Source organism: Zalophus californianus, chromosome X, assembly GCF_009762305.2.
Source record: "Zalophus californianus isolate mZalCal1 chromosome X, mZalCal1.pri.v2, whole genome shotgun sequence".
Classification (NCBI taxonomy): Eukaryota; Metazoa; Chordata; class Mammalia; order Carnivora; family Otariidae; genus Zalophus; species Zalophus californianus.
In genome coordinates, this window is record NC_045612.1 from 82,481,370 (window position 1) to 82,495,154 (window position 13,785).

Sequence of the window (13,785 nt, forward strand, 5' to 3'; positions counted from 1 at the left end):
CTGTAGGCTTTCAAGTTTCACTCACATTGCTGTGTGAGTGGGGGACACTGTGCTCTCTCCCTTCTTTGTTTCATGGACTCTCCAAAATCAGGGGCTGTGATTACTATCTAATTTTCCAGACAAGGAAACTGAGGTTCAGTAGATAGAGAGGTTTGCCCAGGGTCACACAACTAGTAAGTGGGGGTGTTGGGATTTAACCAGGGTCTCTATGACCCCTGAACCAGCTCCTCCTTTTTTTGTTAAAGAGAGGGAGAGAGTGGGGGAGGGACAGGAGGAGAGGGAGAGAGAACCTCAAGCAGGCTCCAAGCCGAGGGCCTAGCCTGTCACAGGGCTTGATCTCACCACCCCGAGGTCATGCCTGGATCCAAAATCAAGAATCAGAAGCCCAACCCACTGAGCCACCCAGCTGCCCCCTGAACCAGATCTTCCTAACGAAGGTGCCACAACACCTCAACACGCACAGTCCGGTCAGTGAGTGCAGTCATGCCACCCCTCTTTGGGATAGTCATATACCACAGGTTCTAAATGACTGTCCTTGTTTTTTTAATAAATAAGACCAGATTCAAGGTTATCCCTGAAATAATGTCACTGTCATGAGCACTCAGGTGCCCACTGCAGGGAAATTGGGTAGAGCCCACAGCTTGCCTGAGGCTTAACTGGACAAGAGACTAGGGGGCCCTGGTTGCCAGGAGCTGCCTCAGAGGCCTAGCTCTGCCTCATTCACTCTAAACCCTCCTTGACTGAGGTTGCTAAAATTTGCTCAAATAAAGTACAGGTAGATTTGAATTTCAGGTATTCGACAAACAATATTTTAGTATGGCATAATAAATTTTTAGTGTTAAGTATGCATGAGACATGCTTATACTAAGAAATTATTCATTGTTGATCTGAAATTCAAATTTAACTGGGCATTCTGTACTTTATCTGGTCGCCCTGTCCCTGGCCTCTCCCTCCCCTGAGCTTCCCCCATCCCAACAGACTGACCCCCCCCCCCCCCACGGCACTTCCTGAGCCCACTTAGGTGGTTTTCCTAAATGAGAGTCTCTTGTCTTTGAGATTGGGAACTCCCTGAGGGTTAAGATCAAGATTACCTTTTGCCTGCTGAAGGCTTGCCGGGATGGCACACCCCCACCCCCACAGAAGAGCTGGGACAGTGTCCAGGATGTGCTTCCGGTCAGTGACAAGAGATGCCAGAATGGCAGCAATGGCGGTGTGTGAGCATAACGTGCCAAGCACGTGGCATATGGACACGTGAACGACTCTGCGGCTCTCGTGAGGTCTTTGAGGGCTCTGCATTGCCAATGTGTGGCTGGGTACATTTTCACAATGTATTATAAAGTTCGGTGGTGTGACTTTCTCTCTGTGGGGTGGGGCCCTTTGTGGCCTCTGCTCTGATGGGCCCTGGGGACCCTGGTAAACCCAGTAGTTAAGGGGGCAGTGCTGGTGGAAGACTCCATCAGGTGTGTAGGTATGCGCACGTGAGAGATAATGCCATGGACTGTCAACTATAAAAAATGGGCTAGAGAAAACCAATGCAGGACCTAGCCAGGTGGGTATGGGATGGAGCAGTGGGAAAGGCTGTGGCATCCGGGAAGGGAGAAGGCATCCCTTGGGAGCTCCCTAGGGGCAGAGATGGGATTTCACATCTTCCAGCAGTGAGTCTACTGGGCTCAGAGTAGGGCTCAGAAACACCTGGGGGAACTGAGCTAAGCCTAGGGAAACCAGAGAGTTCAACAGGATCATGAGGTGCCATGGGGGCCTAGCTGAGAAGTTCCTATCTTCCCCATGGACAGTGGGAAGTCATAAAATGCTCTTGCGCAGGTAAGTGTCATGCCCTGAGCTGGAGGTCCATCTACCCTCATGGAGGGAGCAAGACTGGGACAAGGGGGCCACTGGGGGAAAACATAGGCGGAAACAAGGAAATGGAGGCAGAGGGACAGGCATGAGGAGCACTGACACAGGAGAGGGAGGGATCTTGAACCTTCTTCCTTCAGCGGAACCTCAGCCGTTCTTGGCCAGGCCTAGGCTCCTGAACTGGAACTGTGAAGTCATCTCCCTGGAGGTGGGCGTAGAGGTATTGTACTCACTAGCCACACTGCAGCTCACGACTTTCTGAAGCCCTGGGGTACAACCCTGCCCCTCCTACTTCCCCTCTTTTCCAGCTTCCCCTTGAAGGGCAGGGTTCAGAAAGGAGTCCAGTGCAGGACCCATCTGCTGAAGCTCCGCCATTGACTTGCTGTGTGACCTCGGGCAAGTCACTGCCCCTTTCTCAGCCTTCATCTCCTCATTAGATCCTGAGCTCACAGTCCCTGCCCCTCTCTCCTGCAAAGCCAGAGTGTGCCAGAATATTTGAATTTTATCCAGCCTTCCATTCTGCAGGGCTGCCTGCAAGGAGGCAGAGAGAAAGGAGAGCAGGCCCACTGGTGGGGTGGGTGTAAAGGGAGTAGAGGGTAGGCCAGAGCAGGGCCACAAAGAATGGTATGGTCACCCTATCCCCAGAACAAGCAGTGGAGCAGGGAGAGAGAGAAGCCCAGCCAGGGGCCCCCAGCTGCTCTGCACAGACTGTGTAGGGAGGGCTCACCGGGGAGGCCTGCCTGCTTTGAGGTATGGAGACAGGGCGAGATGGAGCCCTGAGGAGGCAGACAAGGGGCACCTGAGACCCTGGCATCTATGTGTGTATCTCTGGGGGGGGGTCTCTGCACAATGGGGTGTCTGGCTTTGCCTGCTGGGTCTCTGGCACCATCAGCTATTCTCTGTCTCTCTTGCTCTGGCCGTGTGTCTCTCAAACTGTGTCTCCTCATGTGCCACCCTCCAAGTGATTCCTCCTCTTCAACCCCACACCCAGGGGGAAGGCAGGGCAGGACCAGGCCAGGATGTGCTGAGCAGGGCAGGGTAAGCCGAACTGAGAGGAGCATGTCCTCCCTCCCTGTCAGGGCCCTGCCTGCTCAGGTGGGAAAAGAAGTGAGGAAACTGCACCCAAGGCAAAGGTGCAGGGTGGAGGAGTGGGGCTCAGCCTGGGGCCTGGAGCACCATGTTCCTGCTGGGAGGGACCACAGCCCGAGTCCCCTGGGGCCTGCCTGGCTGGACTGGGGCCAGAGTGGGGCCAGGGACCCAGGGAAGCTGCTGGAACACTGTGGGTTGGTCTATTCCTTCCCTCCAGGACTGGGAGACCTAAAATTCCCTGTGACTGTTTTTGCCCATGCGACCCCATAGGGTGTCTCTGCGTGTTGTAGCTGTATGTTTTTGCAACGGAGGGCACATGGGATTCCATGACCATTTAGACCAGTAGGCAAATGTCAGGTGTGTCTGTGTGCCTGAGCCCCTAAGACCTACGGACACCTTGGACATGTTTGTTTCATGAGTATGACATGGGAGTAAAAGAGGTCATACGTCTGTGATCGTGTGTCTGCGTTTCTGGACACATGGTGGTGTGTGACTTCGGGATGTCATCCCATTGTGTGAGGTCGTATCTGACATGGTATAATGACCCTGTGTGGCGATAGTCCTCATGACTATGTGACCACTTGCAGGTGTGTGAACCCGTAACACCATATTACGGTATGTGTGACACACTGTGGCCCTGCGATTGTGAGACACAATATAAATGACTCTGTATGTCTTTGTGACTCAGTGTAACCATCTTTGATGAGTGTGTATGATGGTAAGTGGTTGGGAAATTATTGTATGAAACTGCATAAAACGATGGGCTTGCCACTGTGTGGCTGTCTTTGTGAGTGTGTGTGCCTCTGTTTGCTTGTGTACGTGATACCGTGGGGCTGCGTGATAATATGTGAGTTTTTGACTGTGGGTCTTGGTGACTGTGTGTGAGCAGGCTTTCAGGAGCGTGATGGCATGTGATTGATTGGATATTGGAATTTGTGGGGCCCTGCAGTTGCCCGAGACCGTCTAAATAACACCATGTGGCTCCGTAACTGAGTGGGCCCTTTTGTGACTGGTCAGTATGAGACTCTGTAACACAGGGTAGCAGATCCTGTGGCTGTGAGAGGGTGTGTGGCTGGGGCGCAGCAAAACCAACACCACGTGTGGGTGGGAGCCCCAGGAGCTCTTGGCCGCTACTCACTCTCCTGTCCTCACACCTGTTTGCCTACGCCCTTCCCTACGCCATGGCCTTTCGTGACTTCCTTCTGCCCACAGGACGGTCAACTAGCTCCTCAGCCTGCCTCCGGGGTTTGCCCTCTCTGCTCTATCCCCCACCCCCACCCCCCACTGACTTCTCGGTGAAGACCAAGCCAGGCCCACCTGAGCGCCACACTTCTCCCTTTGGGACATGTCAGCCTGGAGCGTCCCTCATTGTCTTCCAAATGGAATCTTCTCTCCCAAAGGCAACCATCGTCTTCCCCTAGGACCAAAGACAGAGGTGGACTTAGGGAGCCCAACAGTGAGGGAAGAGGGACAGTGCAAAAAGGCCTCCCATTTTCTGCATTAGTTGCCTGCCGTTTTAAAGCCATTCCTGTGACCTGAACTCCGCGTGCTGGGTGTGTGTGGTTGTATGTGGGTGTGGAAGTGGAGGAGGGTAGTAACAGATTAGTGAGAGGCTGGGTTTTTAAGGAGCAAAACTTTTGTTCGTGAAATCCAGTTTTGTCATTTTTGAGCACACTCGGCTGTATAAAATTGTAGACAAGGAAGGCCAGGTATCCTCAGGACCTTAAGAAAAAGGATGAAGAATGGCTTAGGCTCAGCATACTCACTGTGGCCATATAAACAAGGGCTGCAAACATGTACACAAACTGGAGGGTGCTCGCACCCACACCCAGCCTGGTTAAACGCCCTAATAATAATGCCTGCTGACATACAAGGAATCAATGTACAGATCACAAAAAACTCTTGTCTATTGATGAAAACAGCCAGCCACAGCCCCGGTCCTGGCTCCCCATGTGAGGGCTGTGGTAGGGGCTTCCCAGAAAGGCAGTGTGCCATGGAAAGAGGCTCAGGGAAACCCAATACCCCAATACCTGCTAAGACATACAACTCCCCTGGTCCCTTTGGGGTAACATCAATCGCTTCACACCCAGGTTCTCCCTTTCTGCAGGGCTGCACCAAGGAAACCGGATCCTGGTTAAAAGTTTGTCCCTTGACCCTGGCCAGAGCCTTGAACCTCATCCAGAAGGTCCCCAGCGGCTTCGCTCAGACCCAGGCCCCCCCACTGAAACCCCCAGCCAGCGTCCTTCGCCACTGAAGCGGACACCAGGCCCAAAGCCACAAGGTAAGTGGTTCCAGCGAGGGGCGGAGAAATGGCCCAGGAGAGGGGAATGACAGAGGGGAAAGGCTGATCAGTGGCAGAGGAGAAGTCTTGTTAGAAGACTAGGTCTAGCGGCAGAGGGCTGTGGCCTGTGGCTGATGCATACACACTGGCATTTTGCCTCAGGCTTGCTCTGTACCCGCCTTGGGCAATGGTGCAGACTGGGGGTTTGTGGAAGGCCTTGTGGCCTGACCATGACAGCCACCTCCAAACTCAGCTCACTGGGATCTCCCCTCTCTTCCCTGTGCATTTCTCCAGTCCCCCCAAAGCCCAGCTACCTGCAGATGCCCCGGATGCCCCCCCCACCTGAGCCCATTCCCCCTCCACCATCACGCCCGCTGCCTGCAGACCCCCGAGTGGCCAAGGGCCTGGCCCCCAGGGTGGAGGCCAGCCCGAGTTCTGCAGCAGTATCCTCACTGATTGAAAAATTTGAAAGGTGAGTCTGGTCCCCGGGGGACGCTGTGGGGGTGACGGTGGGCCTGGGACAGGAAGGACAGCTCTAAGACGGGACTCTCAGTTGAGTTCATACCCTGCCTCCATGTGTGTCCACCACCCACCTCAGAGAGCCTGTGATTGTCGCCTCGGATAGGCCAGCCCCTGGCCCCAGCCCAGGTCCCACAGAGCCAGCCGTGTTGCCACAGCCACCCCCACAGCCACCAGTGCCCCAGCTTCCCGAGGGCGAGGCCTCCCGCTGCCTGTTCCTGTTGGCTCCTGGGCCCCGGGATGGCGAGAAGGTGCCCAACCGGGACAGCGGCATTGACAGCATCAGCTCGCCATCCAACAGTGAGGAGACCTGCTTCGTCAGTGATGACGGGCCCCCCAGCCACAGCCTGTGTCCTGGGCCCCCTGCCCTGGCAAGTGTCCCTGTTGCTTTGGCTGACCCCCAGCGGCCCGGCTCCCAGGAAGTTGATAGCGACCTGGAGGAGGAGGATGACGAGGAGGAGGAGGAGAAGGACAGAGAAATCCCAGTGCCCCCGATGGAGAGACAGGAATCTGTGGAGGTACTGACCCATGTTCACCAAGAGACAGGACCATGTGGAAAAACCAGGAGCCTGGCTCTTACACTTGGTTCTTCCCCAGCTCGTCAGTTCTCAAAATGGGGCATTGTTTCCACTTTGGATGTTTGGCTTCCCTGGTCCCCTGGTACACTAAATATCGGCAGCAAACCCGTACCTCGCTGCCCCCCCCTTCACTGTAACTACCAAAATGACCATGCATGGTCCCAAATGCCCACTGGGAAAATTGTTCTTCCCTTATCAGAGAACCACTAGCTGGACCTCAGTTTTTCTGTCTTAAAGATGTGCATCCTGCTTGGGGATCCTTAAAGTCCTCCTCCAGCTGGAAAATCCCAAGACTCGGTAGCTATGTGACACCGGGCAAGACTCCACTCCCCTACCACGAGCCTTGGTTTCCTTATTTATAAAATGGAAAGTCTCTCACATCCAGAGACTTCCCAGCAGCTGGCTGCCAGAGGGGCACGAGAGCTAGAGCTCCTCCTGCCCGAACGACCTGAGGCTGTGGCCATGAAGGCCCTTGGCAGCAGGAAACCCTTTCTGTGCCCCAGCAGTCTAAGGCTGCTTTCAAAGGCTTCCTCGCACTTAAGTTAGGTTGCAGCCAAAACACCTTCTTCACCAGAACCCAGCTCAAATGTGGGCGCTGAGGCCAGGGACTCAGCAAATATGTGTCTAGTGATTTGGAAACTGGGCCAACAGGCAATGAGTCGTATACATTTTTGTACTTTGGTGTTTTCTTCACACCCCAGGTACTCGGCAAGCCTTTGCTGACAGTGAACTGAGTGGGTGAATAAATAACATTTATAGACTACTTAATCTGTAGTCTGCTATGTTTTACTTATATTAAATCATTTAATCATCTCAACTACCAGTGGACTTAGGTCCTATTACTATCAGTTTATACAGATGAGGAGACTTAAATACAGAGCAGTTATACAACTTATGCGAGCTAATGAATAGCAGAGCTAGGATTTGAACCCAGGAAGTCTGACTTCCTGGCCCACACAATTAACCATTATATTATGCTAAATGAATAGAGAGAGCAGATGCCTGGGTTCACGAGTGGCCAAGGGAGAGAGTGCGTATCATTGGAATTGAGGAGTGGCTTTTAGGATACACTGGGGTGTCAGAGATTGAAGCTGGGAGGCTTATGGGTCCAGAGATGGGGAAGTAGGGTTCACCCAGGGTGGCATTGGGCTTAGAGTAGCATTTGAGCTGTTCTGAGAATTCTGTGGGCTTGGGTGAAGGTTAGGGTACGGGGTGATGGATGAGTGGTTGCCTCTTCTCCTTTCCAGTTGACTGTGCAGCAGAAAGTGTTCCACATTGCCAATGAGCTCCTGCAAACTGAGAAGGCCTACGTTTCCAGGCTCCATCTCCTGGATCAGGTGAATGTCCCCTTGGGGGTCCCAGGGCCCCAGGACCTGGTAGGTGGGTGCCAAGGAGGAAGTAATAGGGCCTGAGCCCAGCCATACCATTACCAATCTAGAGTTGGCAAGACCCGTTTCTGACCTTGACCCCCATCCTGTCTCTGAAGTCAATTCTGATTATGACCCCAAGCTTGATCTTTGTACCAACCCTCATTCCTAACTTTGGGTGGGTACATCAGCCCTGACTGCAACTCTGACCTAGATCCCGAATTGACCCCAGCTGTAAACCAGACCCTGATCCTCATTCTAATCCTGGCGCTATTCCTGACCCCAAATCCACTAGAATCCATATGGGTAGGAATTTTTGCTTGCTTTGTTCACTATGTTATCCCAGCCATTATAGCAGTGCCTGGCACACAGTAGGCTCTCAAAAAATATGTGTTAAATGAATGGATCTGACCCTGAATCTAATTCTGACCTTGACCCTGCTCCTGACTTCTCCTTGTTCCAGTGCCTACTTCCAGGTCCTAACCTCGATAACCCGAAATCCAACCCCACATAGAAGCCTAACTCCATTCCCTCTCTCCTCAGTCTCAAGACCAGTGCTGATCCCAAAGCTCCACAGAGCTGCCCACAAACACTGCCCTCACCTCCAAGCTGCCCCTTCCCCAGCCAAGTCCCAGGCCCAGCTGGGCTCAACACTCCTGCCCTGCCCCACAGGTGTTCTGTGCCCGGCTACTGGAAGAAGCTCGGAACCGCAGTTCCTTCCCTGCTGACGTTGTCCATGGCATCTTCTCTAACATCTGCTCCATCTATTGCTTCCACCAGCAGTTCCTGCTGCCTGAGCTAGAGAAGCGCATGGAGGAATGGTGAGGGACCCCAGATCTAGGCTGCCTGCCCTCCTGTCCACGCACCTGCCAAGCCCAGGGCACAAGTGTGCACTCGAGGTCATTCCCGCCCGTCCTCTCCTCTTAGCACCTTTCACAAAGAGAATCAGACCGAAGCTCCTCCCTCCATGCCCTCCCAATCTAATATGAAACACAGACCGGGACTCAGAAAATTACAACAGAATAGCACAACCCTTAAGAGTATGAGGTTAGGAGCCAAATTGGCTGGGTTCAAATTTCAGCTCTGCCGTTGGCTCGCTTTGTGATATTAAGCAAGTTTCTTAAATTACTGTGGTTCAGTTTCTTCTTCTGTGTAATGAGGATAATAATAATAGCCTACCTTAGAGGGTTGTTTGAAGGATTTAAATGAGTTGACACATGTCAACTTAGAACTTAGAACAGTATCCTGCATATAATAAGTGCTCAATGTGAGCTGTTGTGTTTTTTTTTTATCAGACCTATGATAGAGCTGAGAATAGGAGGCTGTAGGAATCCAGACAAATGGACCAAACCTAGTCTGGGGTTAGAGAAGGATTCAAGGAGGAGCTGATTCCTGAGCTGAGTCCTGAGGTAGAAGGGCAGGGTTTACAGGCAATCTCCCAGCCGCCAGGCTCTCCTTTTCCCATCCATCCTTTAGAGTCTACACCACCTGCCATAATGGTCTTTCTGAACAATCAGACTATGTTACTTCCTGCTTGAAAATCATCTCCATGCTCCCCACACCCACAGGATAAAGTGTGTCTCCCTCCCTAGACTGTCACCACTGAGCGCTGGCATGAAGCCAGTTCCTGCATCTTCCCAACTGACTGTTACACCTGAGGGATAGGCCTGGCCTGGTTCTTGTGTGTCCCCCAGCAGACCGTGACCAGTGAGGGCTAAGACCAGGTCAAGTGCCGTGTGTCCCTCAGCGAACTGTGACTCCTGAGGAGTATGACCAGGATTGTTCACTTTGTCTCCCCTATCAGACAGTGACCCTGTCGGGGCTTAGCTCAGTGTGACTCATTTGTGTCTTCAGAATCACCTGGCATATGGCTGGGCACAGAATCAATAAGAAGTGTATGAAGTGGCCCTCACAGTGAGGTCTGGGCAGGTATTTCAGGACATGTTATTCCTGGTACTTGAGAAGGGCAGAGTCGGGGCTGGTAGCAGCCCGGGCCATGGTTTCAGGTCAAGCTGAGCCTCTTGGCCTAACTGGCCTATAACATAAGCAGCAATTCCAGAGGAGCAGACCTGGCTGACAAGTAGATTGCCAGGAATGCGATGAGAGTAGCTTCCCTGGGACTAGAGACCTAGGAAGAACCCTGGGAGAGTTCTGGGGGACAAGGCTCAGCAGGACCGTGCCAGACCCCGCTTCCACCCCAGGGACCGCTACCCACGCATCGGAGACATCCTGCAGAAGCTGGCACCCTTCCTCAAGATGTACGGCGAGTACGTGAAGAACTTCGACCGGGCTGTGGAGCTGGTCAACACCTGGACAGAGCGCTCCACCCAGTTTAAAGTAATCATCCATGAGGTGCAGGTAAGCAGCGAAGCTGGATAGGACAGACTGGGGAGGAGAGGTCTGCAGGGATCCAGTGAGGGGTCTGTGGCCAGACCTGAGCCCCTCTGCTTCTGCCCATCACAGAAGGAGGAAGCCTGTGGCAACCTGACGTTGCAGCACCACATGCTGGAACCTGTGCAGCGCATTCCCCGCTATGAGCTGCTTCTCAAGGACTATCTGTTAAAGCTGCCCCACGGCTCCCCGGACAGCAAGGACGCCCAAAGTGAGTGCACGCATCCGGGCCCTGTCCCACTCCAGCCCCCAAGACTTAACTCACAGTGTCAGCCTTCCATTGCAACATAATGAGATCCCAGAAGAGGATCTCCAAACTGAAAGGCCCACATTGAGGCTCTAGAGTAAGACCTCAAGATGTACCTCCAGGTTGAATCTCTGCCCGAGTACCCAGATAGAGCACTCAGGGGTCTGCCAGTCTGAAGTCCCCAGCTGGAACCCCAGAGTTGGAAGAGTATACCCAGAATGATCCCCTAGAGGGAGCCATCTGTTTTCTAGGCCAAGACCCCAAAGCTCACCCCTAGACTCATCCTCAAATGAAGCTGTCCCAAGTCCAAAATGAAACTGAGCCTGAACCCCCAGGGACCGAGCCACCAGGCCAAGAGCCCAGACTGACCCCTCAGGCCAAGCCCTCTTTACTGAATCTCCACAGCTGAGCTCCCCACAAGGAGAGGTGTCTCATCAAGACCCTGACTTTACATCATCCACATTTAGAGCTCCACCCTGTGTTGCCAGCCGCTACCTAGAATGAACCTCATAAAGAACCTCCCAAGTCTGATCAGAGCCCTAAAGAATCACCTCTTCGGAACTGAGCACCCCAGGCTGGACCCCTAATTTTCTACCTCCAAGATTTGGATCTCTAGGCTGAGATACTATCTCCTCAGACTGAGTCTTCACACACTGAACCCCTAGAAAAGTATTTCATTCTGATTCCTCCAGTATGAGACCCACCCCCACCCCCAGGGTCACACCTCAAAGAGTGCTTCCCTAGAGTCTCCCCAACTTTCTCCCCCCAGAGTGTTATTTCCATTCATTCCTTCATTAATATAGCAGCTATTTACAGAGCACCTTATTCTGTGCATTGTTGTAGGCACAGGGGATATGGAAGTGGACAAGACAGACAGCAGATAATAAAGAGAAGTAATAAATACACAGGAGAACATTGGATACATGCTACATGTAATTCAGAGAATAAGAGGGTGATGTGACAGGGACTGGGGGGCTTACTTAAGGTTGGGTGGCCTCTCTGAGTAGAAGATATTTGAGTCAGACCTGAATGACATAAAGAAGGGAGCCACGTGCCGACTGGGGAGGAACATATTCCCCAGAGGCAACAGCAGGTGCAGAGCTCCTATGGGGGAGGAGGCAGCAGCTTGCATATCTCCGGACCAACAAGAGGGCCAGTGTGACCTGAGCATGATAAGTGAGGGTAGAATGGTAGAAGTAGGGTTGGAGAGAGGAGCAAGACTTTAAAGGCCTGGATAAGGAGATGGATTTTTTTCTGAGTGCAGTGGGTAGCCAAGGGAAATTTGGATCGGGATTACTACCAGTAAGAAGCCTTTGCAATAATCTAAGTGAGAAAAGTTGGCTTGGACGAGGGTAGTAGCAGTGGAAGTAGAGAGAAATGGTTAGATTCAGGATATATTATATTTGGAAGCAGCACTGAAAGAACCAGGATGGAGTGGGTGTGAGACTTGGGAGAAAGAGTCAAGAATTACTTGCAGATTTTTGGCTAGTGGTGATGGTTCTTGAGATGAGCTTAGGAGGTTGATTTTGGACATGTTCAAAGTGAGCTGCCAGGTAGGCAGTTAGATGAGTCTAGAATCCCAGGGAGAGATTTGGATGTCACCGGCTCATAGACAGTATTCAGAGCTGTGAGGCTGGCCCCGATCACCGAGAGTGAATGTAAATGGAGAAGAAATGGGGACCAACGACAAAGCTGAGGGAGGTTGAATCAGCAAAGGACTTAAGAAGGAGCAGCCCTACAGGGAGGAGGAAAGTTAGGAAAATGTGGGATGCTGGAAGCCACAAGAATCAGGAGCAGACAGTTGTGTCCACTGCTGTGCCTACTGCCCAAATTGAGGCCCCGCCACCCTACCACATGGGACACTTTGCTACCAAGCCTGGACCTCTAGAAAGAGCAAGAACCCTAGAACGTTTGACAGTTGAACTCTACAAACAGACATCTGCAGACTAAGGGCCTCAATCCTCTCCCCAAATGAGAGCCCCCACTGAAGTGCCAGGATGAGCTACATTAACCTAAACCTTGAGAAACAGCCTTCCAAACTGATTCCCTGGGAATAGTTCCATGGGCTGACATCTCCAACCTGAGCCCTCAGGCTGAATCCAGTATGAGGTCCCAGTTATAGGACCTCCCACACTTGGTTTCCCCAAACTAAGGTCTGGGCTTCCAGAATGTTCTCCCTACCCTGAGCTTGGAGAGCAAGTTCCCAGTCAGAGCCCTCAGCCTGAGGTCCCACAGGGAGATTCCCCCAAAGAACTTCCCAGTCTGATCTCCATGGCCACCATTCGATAAACAGGTATTGCCAAACTTAGCACCCCAGATTCATCCCCCATTTACTGTCCCTCAGATTGAGATATCTATCCTAGCCCCAAAGCTTGACTCTTTTGTCAGGGACCGATCCATGCCACAGACTAAGACCACTGAGGCCTCAGACTGATTTCTACAGTTCCCCAGTGTGAACCCCAGAGGGAACCCTGAGATTAAGCTGCCTGATCTGAGCTCCAAACAGAGACTCCAGATTGTGTTCTCACTAACCCCAATCCCCCAGACTGAAGACCCCTGTTTTCCATCCCCTTCACTGCACCCTGGGACTAATGCCCTAGATTTTCCCCCAAATTAAGTCTGATCCTCCAAGTCTGATCTTCCCAGTCTTGACTCCCAGACTGACTCCCCACAAACAGTGCCCCCCCGCAATTTTCTACATCTCAGCCTTGGATTCACAGATTGGATTTCCAGGCTGAGTCCTGCAGAATGAGGTCTCCAGATTGGGCTCTGTCTTGAGACCCAAGAAGGACACCTCACTGCCACACTGAGTCTCCACATTTTATAACCCTCCAACTGGAATCCCCAGAAGAATCCTCCTGGCTCATTTCTCCACTCAGAGCCCATGGATTCTATAGAATCACATATCCACAGTGAGCTTTCAGGACTGAGTTCTTTCAATTTTATTTCCACACTGGATCTCTAGCATGACATTTCCAAACTGAAATTCCCCAAATGAGCTCCCTGTACTGAACCCCCAAAGTGAGTTGCCAGTGTAATATTCCTAAACCGGGCACCCTGGGCAAGCTGCTTGGGCTCAGTTTTCTCGTGTGTAGAAGGGGGATGATAAGGATACCTCCCTCATAGAGTTGTTCTCAGGATAAATGAGATAATCCAGGTAAAGCTAGTAGCACAGTGCCTAGCACATGGCAAAGGTCCAATAAATGTTAGCAGTTTTTATTACTGAATGCCCTGACTGATGCCCTCCATACTGAATGCCCATAAAAATAGATTGAGTTTACCTAACTTGGGTTCCTATTTTGTACCAATCTCAACCCTATCTGAGTCCCCAGATTCAGCCTCAGGGCTTGAGCTTGCCCAACTGAGCTCCCCATGCTGAGCTCAAAGATGAACCCCACCACCACCACCACCACCACCCAAGAAAGAATTTTCCAGTCTGGTTTTCTGAGCCACTCAGAA

At 52.2% G+C, this 13,785-nt stretch overlaps 2 protein-coding genes across 4 annotated transcripts in view; one reads left to right on the forward strand and one right to left on the reverse strand.

The window, feature by feature from the left end:
* Window positions 1–13,785, reverse strand: part of LOC113931545 (guanine nucleotide-binding protein-like 3-like protein) — a 100,809-nt gene that overhangs the window by 67,640 nt on the left and 19,384 nt on the right. The window lies entirely within an intron of this gene.
* FGD1 (FYVE, RhoGEF and PH domain containing 1) overlaps window positions 1–13,785 on the forward strand; it is a 40,653-nt gene that overhangs the window by 13,055 nt on the left and 13,813 nt on the right. The window contains exons 2-8 of the mRNA XM_027609632.2: window positions 5,051–5,224; window positions 5,519–5,696; window positions 5,823–6,261; window positions 7,569–7,658; window positions 8,361–8,509; window positions 9,890–10,046; window positions 10,152–10,290. Coding sequence (XP_027465433.1) covers window positions 5,051–5,224; window positions 5,519–5,696; window positions 5,823–6,261; window positions 7,569–7,658; window positions 8,361–8,509; window positions 9,890–10,046; window positions 10,152–10,290 — 1,326 coding nt within the window. The remainder of the gene's footprint in view (window positions 1–5,050; window positions 5,225–5,518; window positions 5,697–5,822; window positions 6,262–7,568; window positions 7,659–8,360; window positions 8,510–9,889; window positions 10,047–10,151; window positions 10,291–13,785) is intronic.